The sequence below is a fragment of the Megascapheus bottae genome, chromosome 4 (genome assembly GCF_031878675.1).
Source record: "Megascapheus bottae isolate mThoBot1 chromosome 4, mThoBot2.hap1, whole genome shotgun sequence".
Classification (NCBI taxonomy): Eukaryota; Metazoa; Chordata; class Mammalia; order Rodentia; family Geomyidae; genus Megascapheus; species Megascapheus bottae.
Window position 1 is genome coordinate 57061983 of NC_143512.1, and position 18150 is coordinate 57080132.

Here is an 18150-nt window from a genome sequence, read left to right on the forward strand (position 1 = left end):
TGCTTCAGCATTTAGGAAGCAGACCCAGGAGAGAACAAGTGAGTGACAGCGCACATGCTAGGCCAGTCCAGAATCTATGGGAGACTCTATCTCAAAAAATAAAGGCAAAACAAAATGAGACCTCAAATGAGAAACCTAGCAAATACAGAAAATACTAGCAAAAATGGATAAGAATACACTTCTTGAAGGTTATGCAATGAAAATAGTACATGGGGGAAAAACAAAAGAAAATGCACTAGATAAAATAAATCTAGATAAAGAGAGCAAGAATGACACACCATTTATGATTTAAAATAATTAGTAGGAGAGAAAATAAAATAATTTTAAACCCTAAATTAGAAAGTGGCCTTTCTATAAACTGGAATATTCATCTGATGAAGAAATCAGGAAATATTCCACTAGATAAATGATGTCTAAGTATAGGTAAACCTAAAGAAAAGAAAAGAAAAGAAAAGAAAAACTAAAGAAAAGAAAACCTCAGGGAAGCCCAGTAAACTATTCTGAAACATTCTTAAGACCATAAAATCTTGACCCCTTGTTGCTTTGAAGCTCACAAATCATTTTATCTGCTAATATCACTTCTAGTACAGAACTCCTGAATGGCTCATAGCTAGTCTTATTCAGCAGATGAATGTTTGTCTTCTTGATCATATATATTCAGGTAAAAATTACTGAAAGGTTGCTGGGTTAATGGCCTCTCAAGTGTTTGCTCATTCTTTCAAGGCAAGTAAAACATTAAAAATGCCTAAATTCAAATCTGAAGAAAAAAGGAGATTTTCCTGCACATTGGCCACACTCAGATACCATTACCTGATTCAGGATGTACACATACACTTTTCCTTGTTCTTCTTTCTCTGTCCCCATGTACATCGGAGCCCCAACGAGAAGAATGTCAGTATTAGAATCTTTGTCAATATCAACTGTTGTTAAAACACTTCCAAAATAGGAACCAATCTAGGACAAAAGACAGAACAAGACAGCTTGATGAATGGCAGTGATTCTCAAGGTGATAGAATATACATTTCTCTTCTGTCAGTCTAGAAGAGGATATGAGATTGAGTTACAAAAGAAATGGAATGTACAGGCTGAGAATGTGGCTTAGTGGTAAAGTGTTTGTCTACCATGAGGCCCTGGGTTCGATACCTCAGGACCACATAAACAATTTTTAAAAATAAATTAATTTTAAAAAAGAAATGGAATGTAGAGACAGATGCTAGCTGAGCAGTCTCTGGGACAAGAATATCAATGTCATCTTTAAGGATGGGTAGATGCAATAGATTGAGAATAGCAGAAATGATTCTTTTTAGCTTCTACCCAGAAACTATTGTTTTTTTTTATTGAATTTTATTGTTGAAGACGTATAGAGGGGTTAGAATTACACTTGTCAGATACTTCATACATTATTTCTTGAATAGTGACACCCCTTCTCATGTATCAGATCAGCAAATATCTATGTGACTTTTAGGGGACTAAAATGAGATAAAGAGGAGAAGGCATCTTGGAATGGTTTTGAATCTATTCCCACCCAGCAACACGGGGGAAAATGGATGCAGATATGTTATTTCCTTCCAAAGAACTCGGCTGGGAACCTTGTTCATCACAGATATTGAATAATTTGTACCTGGGTTTAATTAGCAGGGTAGTGAATTTTACATTTGAGTTCCTTATTACATATATTCTAGTGAAAACAAAAAAAATACATGTTCTTGCTTTTGAAAATGTAAGAGTTCCATAGAAGTTCCACAGATTTAGGACAATGTTTACTTTTCTTTTTTCTTTTTTTTTTTGCCAGTCCTGGGCTTGAGCTCAGGGCCTGAGCACTGTCCTTGGACTTTCTCAAGGCTAGAGCTCTACCACTTGAGCCTCAGCACCACTTCTGGCTTTTTTCTATGTATGTGGTACCAAGGAATCGAACCCTGGGCTTCATGCATGCTAGGCAAGCACTTTAACCACTAGGCCAAACTCCCGGCCCCTAGGACAATGTTTTCAAGTTTACCTGCTCTCCATATAGTGTCTGGACAATCTTGATGTCTGCACCCTCCATCCGATAGATGATGACCTGGCCTGTGTGATTGTACCGAGGCTGTCCTGCGATGTACAGCACATCTCCAGGGACCGTGGCAGAGTTCACAGTGTAACCTAACCAAAGACAGATTTCATAGATGCATTTGGTCCCCTATGGTCTACATGAAAGATATGGTGAATCATTTTTACATGGTTGGCATAATAATTTTTATATTTTATGTGAGTGTCTCTTTTTGAGGTTATAATTAGCAAGAGGAATCTTGTAAGTAGTGAGATCAAAATTGAAGACTGAAAAAAAATTGAAGACTGGTTATGTATTCTTATTATGATGCCTTTACATTTTCAATTCTCTACATTTGTTTTAACTAACCAGGAACTGAAGCTCTGTGAGCTATAAGCTTGAGGATTCTAAGAGTTTTTGTCTTTAAGGAATTTAATCAAATATAATGCAGAACACCTAAAGCACTTCAGGATCAAATTCATAATTAAAATATATGAATTTTATAGAAGTTATGACCATGTCACACATTTAGGGACTTCATGTGATACATTTAAAGTTTCTAAATATTTAACACTTAGTAGTAGCAGTACTATAATTATAATGCATAATTCATCTGTATTTGTTTTCTATTGCTGCTGCAACACAATACACCAAACTTGGTGGGTTTTTTTTTTATGTCAATAAGTACATTGTCTTACAACTCTGTAAGTGAAAAGTCTGACATAGTTCTCCCTGGACTAAAACCATGAACAGAGCCTATGGAAAATATGCTACTCTACCTTTCATATTTGCTTCCATAGACCATGGACTCTGGTCCTTTCTTGGTTTTCAAAGCAAGTGGCATTGTATCTCTCTAACCAGTTTCCCATAGTTATATCTCCTTCAGAAAAGTTCTCTGGGACTTTTAAGGATACTTGATCATATTGGACCATGCCAGATATCCCAGGGCAATCTTTTGATCTCAAGATCTTTAACTTTATCACAGATATAAGCGTAACATGAGTCCAGGTATTAGGAAATAGAAATTGTTGAGAGGTTGTTTTGTACAGTACCAAAGGAATATAACAAGTGAAGTAAGCCAGACCCAAGGAACATAGTTACTATAACCCCTATATACATTATCCCAACAATAAAAAAGAATATAGCATGAAAACAACAGGCTACAACTATTTATTGCTTTCCAGGAATAATGCTAAGTACCTTGTGGTAATTATTTAATTTAATAATCGTGACAACCCAAATTATATGCAATGTAATTATTACATTTTTAGAAATAGGCAAATTGGAGCTTTGCCAGATGTAGTAACTTGTCTGAAACCATAGGAGCCGCCAGAAAATCAACACAAATCTGTAACCCACAGCCATCTTTAATTACACAGATGGAACTGTAACCAATTAAAGACTTACAGCATGAATAGCTTTATCACTTGTACTTTGATGGGTGTATTGTTTCATTAAGTGGATTTACTCCCCATCCTTTGGACATTTCGGATAATGGTATTTCCTTCAATACCACAGATATCATTGGCATCAATACTGGATTTGTTTTATTAGATTCTGAGGCGTGGAATTTCTGGATCAATGTGGTCCAAGCTCTTTTATGGCATGGCCAAACACAGTGTCAAGTAACCCCCATATACAGTTTATAACCTCCATAGACAGTTTATAGGGCATCAATTATATATGAACAAAAATGTTACATAATTCTTCTATCTGGGATACAAAAAAAGCCTCAGGTGAAAGTGGTTCTTGATTCCAAGATAGAATCCATCATAGATTCCATCATAGAATCTAATTTTCCCTTCTTCCTGTGTAGCATAGCAAGAGTAATTGCTTATTTTATCATTATTTCTCACCCAGAACAATTTGCAGGTATTGATCTGCCTTACTCATATTGTCATTCTTGATTAGTGACTCAATGGACACACTGCAAACAATCAGTGTTCATGGGGGGCTTTCCTGGTCAATTCAGAATTGGGTGTTTTGGTGGTAAAGTGGACACTGGCATAAGAATCAGTAGAACTAGACTGACCTCAGGCCTAGGACTTGATTGTTCTGTTCTTTATCTTCTTATTTTAGAACTTAGATGGTCATTTGTGTTCTCTGACATCTCTCTTAATGCTAAGTCTTGATATGCACTTTGCGTTATATCTCTGTTTTATATCACAATCTTCTGAATATTTTGAAGACATGCAGCCTGATAAATACTGAATTAGCTGGCATCTGACACATTCAGTCTAATTCCTGGCAAGATTTCACAAAACATGATAGCATTCTATCACTGAATTTAAGCTGAGAGAAACTTTAAGGATAAACGTTATCTAAGAGGATGTGGAAGTCTGGGGTTCAGTGACACCTGATAAAGTGAAAACATTTTCTGCACTGGCTGTCCTAACTGAGAAAGGGTAGCCTTCAGGTCATGGGCCTTTCACTCACTGGGCTATTCAACTCTTTTAGGAGTCCTTTACAAGACCTAAATCTTCACAATATTACTATGTGGTATAAACCTATCAAAATATAATAAGGAACATTAAATATAATTTTTTAAAAGTAACACATTCAAAACTCTCAAACCTTACCTAAATAGGAAGCAAGAGGTTCATTTTGTTTGGCAGACTCGACTTGAAAGGTTGTGTTTTGAGGGACTATAATTTGATTGACTTTCTGCATGACAACTGTTCCATTCCAGTCATAGGCTCCCACGGCTCCAAGCATCACCCAGTCCTTACAGGCAAATGCACAGAACAATGATATTTTAAAAAAAATGGAAAGAGCAAACAGTGGTTTACATAAACCACACTAGTGGTTTCTATAAAGTGACTCGTATTATCCTTCCAAAAACATTCTGGGCTAGATGTCATTGTATAGATGAGGAAACAGGTATTCTTACAAACTTGTCTGAAGTTACATTGAAATATCAATATTCCTTTACACAATTTGTTGATGGCTTTTCTACCAATTATAAATGACACCATTTCTGTTATTGTTTTTGTGCTTTCTTTTCAGTATTAAGAAGTCTTGTCTTAGATGTCAAAGATTTTACAGCAAGAACTTTGAATACTTGACATAGTGAAAAACCTAGATTCCACACCTTTAGCAAATAAATTGTTTCATGTAGCCATACATACAATCATGGAAAACAGATTTCTGATTGTCTGATTCACAATTATTTGTAAAGTACAGTAGGGGAAGTGAGATAATTTTTGCTGGTATGAAGCTTATGTAATGCCAACTTTTCTACTTACTGGAAATATCATCATGACTCACATAACTGCTCACACTATGAAGTGCAAATTACCCTTGTAACACTGCCAAAGGTATTTTGTCTTTTACTGATTGAGCCTCATACCTGTGAATAATGAGCACTGAAGCCAGTCTGAGACATTTCCATTTCGAAAGACGCTGCTGACTGGTCAGCTGTGGCTACAACACAGGAAAAGATCACTGTAATCAACTAATAATGTCTTTTAGTACACTGCAAAGCTGCAGGATAAAGATAGCTCTTATCAACCAGATATTGGAATATCTCAGAGAACTCTCAGTATAGCTTTCTCAGTCCCCAAGTCTTATGTAGGGCTGAGTAGAGGAAAGAAAAAAAGGAGTGAAAAGGCTCATGTCTCAGAGTCTTGCTCTTGTTTCCACTGTCATGTCTTCTATACTCTGGATCCTCTGGTGCTTTGGGCCCAAGTGGTGAGAGTTAGCATAGTAGAAAATATCTGTCTTATCTTTATATCTAGGAATCAAGTCTGGGTTAAAACTGGCTTAAACTTTAGAGGGCTGAAAAGAAAATTCATTAATATATTCAAAGAGAATTCCTACTCTTATCTCAGCCACAGATCCTCTCGGAATTGCCTTGCTTGAGAAAGGATTTAAGGATGGGGTGCAGCTTGCCTTTGCTGGATATCTGTTCCAAATCTGGACGATGTTTTTTCACAGGGCTTTTTTTTTTAGGATATTGGACTCGTTTTGAAACTCTTTACTAAGATAAAGAGACACTCCAGAGCATTTGTAGAAGTACTCACAATTATTCTCAAAATATTCACAGACCCAAAGCCACAAGGTCATGAGGGAACTCAGAGAATGTTGGTTTACACGCTTCCCAGTAGGGAGGTACTGATTTATTTGGCCTTAAAAATAAGTTTAAAACAACACACGACATAAAAGAAAAAGCCAGCCTGAAAAAAAAAAAAGAAAAAGCCAGCCTGCTCTTCTATTGAGGCACCAGAACCGTCACATTCATAGTTAAGCACATAGTTAAGCATAGTTAAGCTTTTTCACAGAACTTGATTAAATGAAGCAATCAATATAAAAGCAAATATATAATGTTAATCTCATCTATGAATTGCCCTCTGTGCTTAAACACATATTTTACATACATTATGCTTTAAGCTGTTTTCCATTTATCTTTGGAAGGCCAACGGCATGAATGCAACAGCAAAAAGCTGAGTGTTTACAGTGCCTGTTGTCTGCCATTCTGTGCCATTGTGATACACTGAGAAATAGGAGAAAGACGCTAAGTGATTTTTGCTTTCATACTGGCCTTGTGGTAAGGCTTGCCTATCATATAGCTCTAAGCTTCTTAGTTCCAGCCAAATCCAGTACTCTCCATGAGGGTGAGCTTGCAACTCTAATCCACACTTCCTGGCTAGCCAGATCAGAGGATTTCCCAGTGCTGTATAGGAAAGGGACACAGGGCCAGTTTTTGGTTTTGTTAAAGTTCTTGTTGTGCTTGCCTCACTAAGTGGCGCTGTCTTTGGCCAGCAAGACTTAATTGCAGCTATTTACCATCTAGAGATAAACGCTGACAGGAAGAGATTTTCCAAGTAACAAGGATAAAAGCAATTTATGATCTCATTGTGAAAACAATAAGAAAAAAAATCTGCTCAAAGTACTGCTTTTGGTTAGCCTTATAGTAAGTGCCACACAAAAGCAAGAAGAGGCATCTTTAATAAGTGGAGGTCCTCGTGAAACATTTGTTTTAATGAGCCAGTATTGGAGCTTGGACTTAGGGCTTCAGGTTCTTGCTAAGCTGCTTTTCACTTAAAGATGGCCCTTTAGTACTTAAACCACTAGTTCTGACCTTACTGGTGATAATTAGATATGCTAGTGTTACTGATTTGTTTGCCCAGATTGGCTTCCAACTGTGGTTCTTAGATCTAAGCCTTCTCATAGCTACGATTACAGTCAGAAGCCAATAGCACAGGGGCAGTTTCAATTTGTAACATAAAAGCTTCAGTGGAACACCACCAGCCTGTGCTCTAGTAATTAAAACATCATCTCAACAATTTCAGCCCCCTCCACTTTGGGTGATATAGGTTTCATCTCTTCCAGTTTTAGGCTATATTTATTTGCTTGCTTAAAGGAATATTTTTGAAATAATATTTATTATATAACTAATGCACCTGAGTAATTTTTGAAATTATCTATTTTTATTTAAAGAATTTATTAACATTGATTTTTACGTCATACTTCAAATGACGTGCTTAACAAACAAGTATTCAAGAAGGGAATCTCTATATACAATCACTGCACTTAGATTTTAGAACATAATTAAAATTAGGCTGAGGGTTTACATGTCATAGATACATATTAATCTATGTAATAAAACATTATGTCTATAGAGTCATAAGTTTTTATGTCTATGTAGTTGTGTTTATATTTCTAATACCATGTCCGTAGCATTGAGAATGCAAATATTGAGTCCTCGCTCTTGTACTGTTTGGATTTAATAGCCACATGGAATTATCTTTATAGATTGTTTCTCAGCCTATAGTACCAAAATTAAAAGTGCAGAATAACTCTGAAGACTTTGATGCTTTTCCTTTCTTTTCTTTTCTTTTGTCATTCTGGGCTTGAGCTCAGGGCCTGAGCACCATCCTTGGACTTTTTCAAGGCTGGAGCTCTAGTCTTGAGCCTCAGCAGCACTTCCGGCTTTTTTCTAGTACGTGGTACTGAGGAATCAAACCCCGGTCTTCTGCATGCTAGGCAAGCACTCTACCACTAGGCAAAACTCCTGGCCCTGTATGTTTTTCTTAAAGCCAGATAAGACCATGTCCTGGTTGCTTATTGGTTAAAGACACCACAAAGACGAGACTAAAGCCATGTGGAAATGGCCGTACTCAGTGTACAAGACAGACACACTCTTCAGAATGAGCTACAACTTCAGACTGACAAAATGTTCAAATGCTTTGCTTCTGGAGGCACAGAGAGAAATGAGCCAGGGCAAAAAGGAGGCAGAGCAATTCATGCTGGCTGTACTCTCATCCTCTGTCATCTGAATTTCCAAGTATGGATTCTGACTTACACATGAAATCTATGGGCTGAAAATATCCAGAATTTTTTCCATTAAAGGAAAACACAGCAAAAGAGAAAAGGTTAAAAAAGCCCTATCACCCTGCATTGTAAATCATGATTTATTTTGCAAAACTTGATTTTTGTTTTATATGCATATGTAGCTGTGCATAGGATTATAAGAAACACATTAGTTATCATGAATCACTCAAAACAGAATTGTAAACCATTGTGTAAAATAATTTTCTGTCTATAAATTTTAGTATTCCATTACTTAGTTTTGCATATTTTCCTAGCCTCCTAAAATGCAATCAAAATGTTCTACCATTTTCTAGATAACCTTTCATTTCCAGTTTCCCTTTTGTTTGCTATCATCAGATTCTGTTAAGGAGACTGATGGATTTTCAAAAAATGTTTATTTATATGATGCACAAGCAAAGTCTTTCACAGAATCCTTGTAAGGTGAGTGAATTGGGCTCGGGGGCATAATAAGAGGGAAATAATTCCACGTTGTTTTCTCTTAAAGAGAACCTGAAAGAGGAATGGCCAATGTGTCTAGTAGTACAAGTCTAAAGACATTTTATTAAGAATTATCTAGCTACAAAGTAATGTGTTACTTGACCTGATCTGAGGCAGAAGAGGAAATAGCAAACTCAACGTCTTTAACAGTCAGCACCACTGGAAAAAAAATAATCCAAGAAAAATCTATACCGAAGCACACGATTTAGACAATACAGCTGAATACAGACCATAATATATAGAAGTTTCATTGCCAGGATACCCAAGGCAAGGCTCCAGAAAGATCTGTAACAATGTGCAAAAGGCAAAATCCAGAGCCAATTAATGAACAAAGGAGTTATTGTATCACTATAGTCTCAGAGCAATCCCAGTGGAACAGAAAAACAAATGGAAAGACTAAACCAGAGCTAGAGGTTCCATATTCTAAACCTGTATCACAGCAAAGCACATGGAAACATTTTTCCCCTTGTGCAGCTGTTTTGACCACTGTCTTTTTTTGGTAGGCTTGCAGAATGACACTGTCAACTTTGTAGAAAGAGAGCATCTTGCAGCTCTCTTTGTAAACTACAGGCTTAATGGCAGATTTATATAGAAGGGACTTGTTCCTGGCTGGCTATTGTACACAGTAAAAATGTGTTAGTGATGTGCTGGGAATGGATAGTAAAAATCCATTGTATTGAGTTTGAATATAGAGAAAGCTTCCAAGATGAAGAGAAATAGGCATACCTTCCAGAGCAAATATTCTTTCTCCCAGAGCTTTGACAATAGTGACAAGGGCCAATTCATCTGAAACATTGAAGAAATGCTTTTCGGTGGGTTCACTTGCAATTGATTTTATTTCTGCCACAAATTTTTCAGTGCTTAAATTTCCTCTGTTATAGTGGCCAAGAATCTAAGATACAACAGAAACAGCAAGTATACATTTTAACTTCTGTGCATCAACAGATAAAGGACAAAAAATATAAGGATATCAAGTGAACTGTCAGCAAACCATAGTGTGTAGGATACCTTCCCAGGATGAAATTTTATATACTTTAAGAATACACAGTTCCATCAATGTTGATTTAAATAAATCTTATAATCAGTGTGGGAGTATTTTAAAATAGTGTGTGTGTGTGTGTGTGTGTGTGTATGTGTGTGTGTATGTGTGTGTGTATTTCTCTTCGGCATTTACAAGTTTCTGTTTATTATCACCCATGTCTTTGGAATCTGATAAATCAAAAGTCATGGTGTAAATGTTTCTGACATTATTCCAGCTAGTGATATCACATCTGTCATATGAAATCAGAAAGTGAATTATGTTTGTGATAGATATGTAAATGTGCAAGTCATATACATATACTCTTATTAGCTATAAATAGGCATGTGCATATATACATATGCATAAATGTATTTGTCCATATGTGTGGCTCTATAAATCTATAAATAATTTGTATACATACGTAAATATATTCCCATATGCATGTAATATTTTCATATAGATCATGCATCTACAGTACTCATAATTTAATTTGGCAGTCTAGCAGGAGAACAGTGGGGTATCACTGCAGGCAGCCAAATTCTGGGTTAACAATAATTATTTAGATTTCCAAGAAGATTTTTAAACTTTACTGATGTAATTTTCTTTTTTAGTATTGGAAAATATGATATTTTATTATTTTCCATTATAAAACTTTCCATTTATAACCTATATACAGTGTGGAACATTTTTACAGGTTTACATCTACCATATTTTTTAAGATAAAAAATATCCGTTTTTTAAATATAATTTTGCTATACCTAGATATTGTATTGAAGGGTTCCCATAATCATAAGTAATGACACATAACTGATATTTTTCTTAAGCATATAACTGTATGAGTTATGACACAATTGAGGTACAGAATACATCCACTAATACCCCAAGTTCCTTCTTATTCCCTACAGCTGATTCCTTCTTTTTGCCCAATGAGGAAGCCAGCTATGTGTTCTGTGTTCCCATAGTTTTCCTGTTCCCATGAGGTCATATTTAAGGAATGGTAGCCCTCCTCCTTGGTGTCTCTCTGTTTTGAGAATGCATTTGAGAACTAGGTATGCTGTTGCCTTGTTTTTCTATTGATGATTAGGACTTTCCATGTGAAAATTTGTTCACAAAGAACATTTGAATTTCAAGATTTGATTAACTTAAGCTGCTATAAATATTTGCCTCTGTCTTTATGAAGGCATTTAAACCATATAACGAATGATTGTTGTCCTTAATGTACTATGTTGTCTCTCATCTCCTTTGCTGTCCCTTGGTTATCTCATATTGTTACAGTATCTCACTTTGTTATCTGATATATTGAATTTATTTGTATTTGGTTATTTGAAATTTGATAGGGAAGGGGGGAAAACCAAGACGGGTGGGGGGGTGTGGGGGAGAGTAATGGGTACCAAGACATGTGAAAGGGTATCAATGTATGTGAATTAATGCACCTTCTATCTGGCAAATATCATGTAACCCTTTTACTAATTACAATTAAAAATAAAATAAAATAAAATGTCAAAAAAAACCAGAAGGGGGATAAAAGTACAAAATGTCAGCACGAACACTGTTTTTCTATCAAGTTATGCATTTACATGGGAACCTACATTTGTGAGTTTTCAGGAAAATATCTTCTTTGTTTTTAGGCTGGATTTGCACAAAATAAAGACAACCAAATCATTTAAAAAAAAGATCTAAAAGTGGGAATAATGGGTGGTATGGCAGTCATATCTTCATAAGAAGTCCCCAGGCTAGGTTCCAGCTTCTGTTTGTAATTCTAGCTATTCAGATTATTGAAATCTGATGATTACAGTTTGAAGCCAGCTCAGGTGAGAAAGCCCATGAGACTCATTTCTCCAATTAACTACCAAAAACCAAAATCAAAAAAAATCAAAAACCCAGGAGTGGAGCTGTGGTTCAAGTGGCAGAGCATTAGCCTTGAGCACAAAAGTTCAGAGACAGCACCCAGACTCTAAGTCAAGCCAAATCATTTCCAAGAGTAATTATTCCATTTTTCAATATTACTACACTGGCAGTAAATGTTTGAGAGATTCCACTACATCCCTGTTGGCACTTGTTACTGCTAGTTTTCCATTGTTCAAATGTGTTGGTGTGGTATCTTATTTACTATGTGTTTTCCTAATGACTAGTGGAGTTAAGAGTTTTTCTTGCGATTATTTACCAAAATATTGTTTTCTTTGCTTGAAATCTGTTTGATTATCTGCTCATTTAAACAAATATGGGTTGATCCTTTTCTTTTAATGAGTTTTGAGTACTGTTTTATATTCTGACTACACATTCTTTTGCTCAGAAGTAGATTGCTTTTTCATTTTCTTTACTGTATCATCTAAAGATAAAGCATTTATGAAAAAAATCTAAAAGTAATTTTCAAGTTTAAAATACAAAATGTTTAATATGAAGATCTGATCTAATTCTACCTTTGACAATAAGGAAAACAAACAAGTGTTTGATAGTAACTTTTGCTGTTGCTGCTATTGTTTCTATTAGGAGAATGGATAGTTCCACCTTTTATTAACTTAAATATTTTTAATTATTTTCCTTTGGTAGTCAAAGCATCATTTTAGAATAAGAAAGAAGTTTAGATTTTACTTGAAGATTATTACCTGGCTTTTCACTTAAGGTATTTATGAAACTTTCATTATAATAACTGATCTGAAAGGTCTAAATTGTATTGACTGAAAAAGAAAACACAAAAGAATATCCTATGTGTGATTTCATTTATATGACAATATTCAATAGCGGACAAAGCTGGTATGTGAGTGTAGGTGACAGCAGCTGGCTACAATGAAGACCATGGACTGAAAACAAAGGAAAGCATGAGGAACTTTCTGAATTGTCAGAGTTGCTGTGGTCTTGATTGGGATGTTATCTGGACATGTTATATCATACTATGTGACTATATGCTATTGCCAACTTGTTAAATTTTTCATACTTTCTAAATTAAAAACTGCTCTTTGCTGGAGGGTCAAAAGGGGGACAAAAACATGAGAAGGGGTATCAAGGTTTGAGAAGTAATGCACCCATAACCTGACAAATGTAACTGTAATCCCTCTATACCTTATACTGACAATAAAATATAATTAAAAATTACCTCAATTTTTAAACAATTAAGGAATTATATGGTCATGTAGGAATTATATGGTCATGAAGGAATTATATGGCACCTATGTATACATAGGTGCCAAAAGATTATTACTAAGAAGAGGGCATGATATTATGAGTACAGAATCTGGGTCGTTTCTGAGGAATGCATTTTCTTGAGCTAGATTTAGAATGCTATGAAAAAAAATCATATTTTGGTTAAGAAAGGTAGAGTTTTTCAATTATAGAAAGTTAGAAAAGGACATTACTATTTGAAATGCTACCATTTATGATCTACAACAGAATTTTTTATTTGATCATAAAATAGATAACGTTCGGGAGCCATAATTAACTACTATGTGCATTTAGTCCATCAAATGCTAATGTGAGACTCTGCAGCATCATCCATCTAGTCAGGCAGGTTGCAAAGTGGTTTTTAAATCTTTCTTTCTGGAAGGAATTTATTCTTGATTATTCCCCCTCTTTGCTTGACTAAAAGCTTTGCTCCCATTTGCTGGGGAATAGCAGTGACTGGCCCAGAGGAAACACATGCCTCTCAGCACTACAGGACGTTCTTTTCCTGTCTATAGGACTCCTGTACATCATCTTTCCTTAGTTTCCTCCTTTATTGAATGATTATAAGGAAGGAGAAATGATTTTTGTTTTGAAATAACACTTGTACATTTCTTCCATTTCACTCAATTCAAAGATATCAAGCCCAGTCCTTTGAAACTCTGCTACGATTTGCCTGAAGGAGACATTCAGAACTGAAGGTGCTTTGAGGCAGGTGTCAGTAAGTAGCACTGCCATACAGTTGTCTTTTATTTGGACAACAGATGAAATCCTGAGATCCATTCTGATGTCTCATTTTCATAGGAGTGCAAGTAGGTGGTACACAGCCATTATCCGCTCAGATTAGGGGTCTGAATATAAAATATATCCCTGACAACAATATTTAATGCCTTCAAGTGTCAGAATGCGCAAGATACTTACAGCTATGGAAAAGCGTTGGATGTTTTCATCCTCACAGTCTTGGATGACCTTTTTCAGGTCATAGGAGTCATGGGACTCCCCATCCGTCACGATCACCATCACTTTTTTAACTCCCCTTCGGGCACCCCGGGCTTCAGTGAATGCCTCCTTCCTGAAAACAACCAATACGAAACATAGGCTGACCAGTCCACCTCAAAACTAGGCAAAGTGAAAACCTCGACCAAATCATACCAATTCCAGGCACTGGGTGCTACCCTCTAAGCTCAGCTTCAATATCCTTTGTTTTGGCCAGGAGGCTAATGATTCTCATTGGTAAGTTTCGGATACATCTCTGCGGTAGATCTCAAGGTGTTACTAAGACCATATACCAGAGGCAAAAGCATTTTCTTCTTAGAAGTTTTGCAAAGGGGAAGTGTGACTGGAATAACCCTTGGCTTTATTGAAGTCACATGTGTAAATACTCTCCTGACTTCTCCTTCCATAACCATTCCCTGCTAAAGTTTCTGCTAGAGACCTCATTTCCCAACATCTCTGACATTCACTGAGCAGTGCTGAAATCTCTGTTCTGAGAGAGAAAGAGGAAAGAGGAGCAGACATAGTGTAAGGAAGTGTCTGGTGTCTGGGGAGGGATGAGATATACCGGTTAGGACTGCAGATGGTGATGATTTGGGGATGAGAAGGGACTGGTCCTGAGCCAGGTTTTAGGCCATTGATTGCTGAAGGAGGTATTGGAAGAGATGGAATGAAGAAAGAGGGAAAATGCTACAACCTAATTACAAAAGAAGGAATTCTAAATTAACCAAACAAGGGCTTAAAGAAAAAGTCAATAGGAGAAATGAACAATATTTATTTGTTCTACAAATCCTATACAGAAAGACACCAGAAGATGCATTCAGACAGATAGACACAAAAACTTGGCTTCTTTTTAGCTAACTTATTTTGTCTCTGATATCTGGGAAGAGAGAAGCACATTTTAATTAGGCCTGAAATAGTGATTAGACTTCTAAGTTAGCTCTGACTTGGTCTACTTAATCTAGTTTTAGCTCATTTTGCTAAAGTAGAGATCTCTGTTGTCTTTTGATTCTGAAGGCTACCTAATCCATGTTATTCTTTGCTCAATAAATTTGATTAAATTTAATCTGCCCAACTTTTTTTTTAATTAAAGACAAATATCTAGTTTCTGCTCTTTGTTCTTGACACATAGCTCCCAATCCTTCAGAATTCCTGGGTACCAGGAACATCTCTTTGTTCTAGTCAGATGATTCTTTCTGAAGAACTAGATTGGGGCTGATCACTGTGATTAGAGTTTGGAACTTACAGTTCCTGCTCCCATTCTTCAGGAAGAGGAGACTGAGTTAATAATAAGTTAGGCTTATATAATGAAACTTCCACAAAAATCCCTGAACTACAAGGTTCAGAGAGTGTCCAGGTTATTGAAGGGTGAATGGTCTTATGGAACAGAACTCATTATTTAGAGAATCTACATTAACTATGGTTGGTGCCAGAATAAAATAAATTTAAGGAAACTGTAGTTGATATCAGAAAATTGGCCAACATGGGCATGGACTAACACATCTGGTGTCAGAATGGGCTCATTTACTTTTGAGGATATGACAGGACTTTTCCTGTCATTCACCCCTTCAGCAAGAACTATGTTCAACCAGTCTAGCAAGCAGCCCCCTCTTCTAGATTCCCATTTCAGTAATTTTCCACTAGCTTACTCCCCATCTTTCTCACATCTGTAAGTCACCATTTTTCCTTGTATTAAAAGTAGAGCCAATCTCTCTTCCCCACTGCAACACTCTTAATTGCAGTGCTTCTTGAAATCTGGCTGTCCTACAATTTTCAAAAAGCATATGAATAATTTTCCTTTAACATATTATAAACATAGAGTTTCTTTTTTAAAACATAAACAAAGGTGAAAATAGATGCCACAGGCTAGGTTTTCAAAGAAGTTTGGACATGGATATCGTATGTGGTTCAACACTTTCTGCAATTCTAATTTCATAGAGGATCACCCAAAGCTCTTTTTTTCAAGATCAAGGTCATAAATGAGCTAAATGAATATCAGCTGAAGAAGATGATTAAAAGATTTTTCTTGAAGAAAAACTGCTTGTTCTGAAACCAGGGCTGACTTTATATAATAGAAGAGTAGCCAATGGCAGAACTTCCAAGTGAACCCTTTCTGTTTCAAATGTATTCCTTAATGAATTGTTTTTGCTTTTGAAAACACCAGTATTCAATGTCCTTTCCTGAAATTATAATCCTTCTCTATTGCTTTTAAAAATTAAAATATTCCAGGAGGATCTCTTTCTTTGGGACAAGAGGATCCATGCCTTAGGGGAAAATACCACAATCATATTGGCAAGAATGAAGTTTGGGATTATAAAAAAGAAAAAATGAAAAAAAGTGAACTGAAATGAGGGTGAATTAGTGACAAATGAAGATAATGGTATGTTTTCCAATGTTATTTCCTTCCTACCTTCCTTTCTTTCTCTGTTTCTGTCTTTTTCCCTCTTTCCCTCACCTCTTCCTTCCTTCCTTCCTTCTCTCTTTCTCTCCTTTATTCCCAGCCTGGCACTGTCTCTTAGCTTTTTGGCTCTAGGTTGGGCTATACCCACTTCAACTACAGCTTCCAGCTTTATGCTGGCTAATTGGATATTAGTGCCTCATGGACTTTCCCTCACAGATTGACTTTGAACTGTGATTGTCAGATTTCATCCTCCAGAGTAACTAGGATTACGGGCATGAGCCACTGGGATCTGGCTCAGATAATGGTTTTTAAGCAATGAAGAGTGTTATTTGCAACCTAAAAGGAGTAAAAAAATAATTTAAAATAAACTTACTTATAAAAAAAATCTAATGTATGAGTAAAATTACTCTTACTGCAATACCACCACAGAATCTATGTATACATTCAAAGCACAGTAAAATTTGCCCTACTGTTATAAACCATGTTGGAAGCATGTAACAAAATCCATTTAGGGATATATTTGTTACAGTGGCATTTTTTTTTACAGGAGCAAGGGGAGGTAGAATATTTCTTCAGTTAGTTTTCAAAGATGAATGAATATTTGTTTGTAAGTTGTATAAAATTCAAACTCATAGGCTTAGGGCATTCAAAAAACACTTTGATTCATTTGAAATTAGTTGTCACCATCAGTGATGGAACAGGATACATTCAGTATACATACACATATGTGTTCTCCATGCATATAAATTGCTGATTGTACAGATAGGTACCTGTAAAATCATCCCATCTGATTTTTTAAAATTTCACCTTGAGTCCTGTATAACCAGAACCACATACTTTTCAAACATTAATGAGTCTAAAACTGCCTATGAAATTTTACGCACTTGCATATCTAGCCCCTTCCTTGTGATGTTTATATGTGTGAATCATGTTAGTCTTCTTAAAGCATTGATTTATTAGGCAGGTGAGATAAGACCATGGGTAATTCAAAACCAAGTAAAAGTCCAGAAGCTAAAGACAGTTAACAGAATGATTCTTGAGACAAAGTACATTTTAGACTTTTTTGTGAATTGAGTTGCCTGGAGTTTGTTACTTTTAATAACCACATGGGAAGAAACAGAGATAAGAACTGGATGAGACTGAAGAAAATACATGAAATAAAATGTTCTGCATTTTTAACAGGGAACAGTTTGTAGGTTCTTGCACACCAAAATGAAATCACAGAGTGGACTATGCCTTCTCCATGTGAATCACCAGAGAGGAAGAAGGAAGTGTTGTGAACAAAAGAGACATGAAAAAAAGTAAAGAAGGAAACAAAGCATTATAAATTAGGAAATTATTTGTATTTCTCTCATACTTTTCACTGAAAAATTTTCAAATAAACATATCTGAGAGCTTCAATGATACTAATTCAAGTACTAAAATATACAATTATATTAATATATCTGTATACATATACATTGTATAAACATAAATATTGAGTAGATAGGACTAAATTTTATTTTAATTCATTACTTTAGATTGAAACTTCTAGAAGCTGAAAATAAGAATAAATGCAAAAAAGAAATAAAAAAGAATAGATGAAATAAAAAATTAACTAGGTCTTTATAATCCCAATAACATGACAAAATAAACTACAGTTAATTTTAAAATTGATTTTCTGTAAGTTAGACCTTTGTAATCACAGGGAAACAGAAGGGTGGTGAGTTTTTATTGCAGGATAACTTGATTTTCTAGTAGCAA

At 35.6% G+C, this 18150-nt stretch overlaps 1 protein-coding gene across 1 annotated transcript in view; it reads right to left on the minus strand.

Annotated features, from left to right (window-relative positions):
- Positions 1–18150, minus strand: part of Itga1 (integrin subunit alpha 1) — a 132491-nt gene that overhangs the window by 33195 nt on the left and 81146 nt on the right. Inside the window, exons 8-13 of the mRNA XM_090331957.1 lie at positions 13935–14085; positions 9563–9728; positions 5376–5449; positions 4606–4750; positions 1997–2139; positions 811–954 (exon numbers count right to left, since the gene is read on the minus strand). Of these exons, the coding sequence (XP_090188083.1) occupies positions 811–954; positions 1997–2139; positions 4606–4750; positions 5376–5449; positions 9563–9728; positions 13935–14085 (823 nt within the window). The remainder of the gene's footprint in view (positions 1–810; positions 955–1996; positions 2140–4605; positions 4751–5375; positions 5450–9562; positions 9729–13934; positions 14086–18150) is intronic.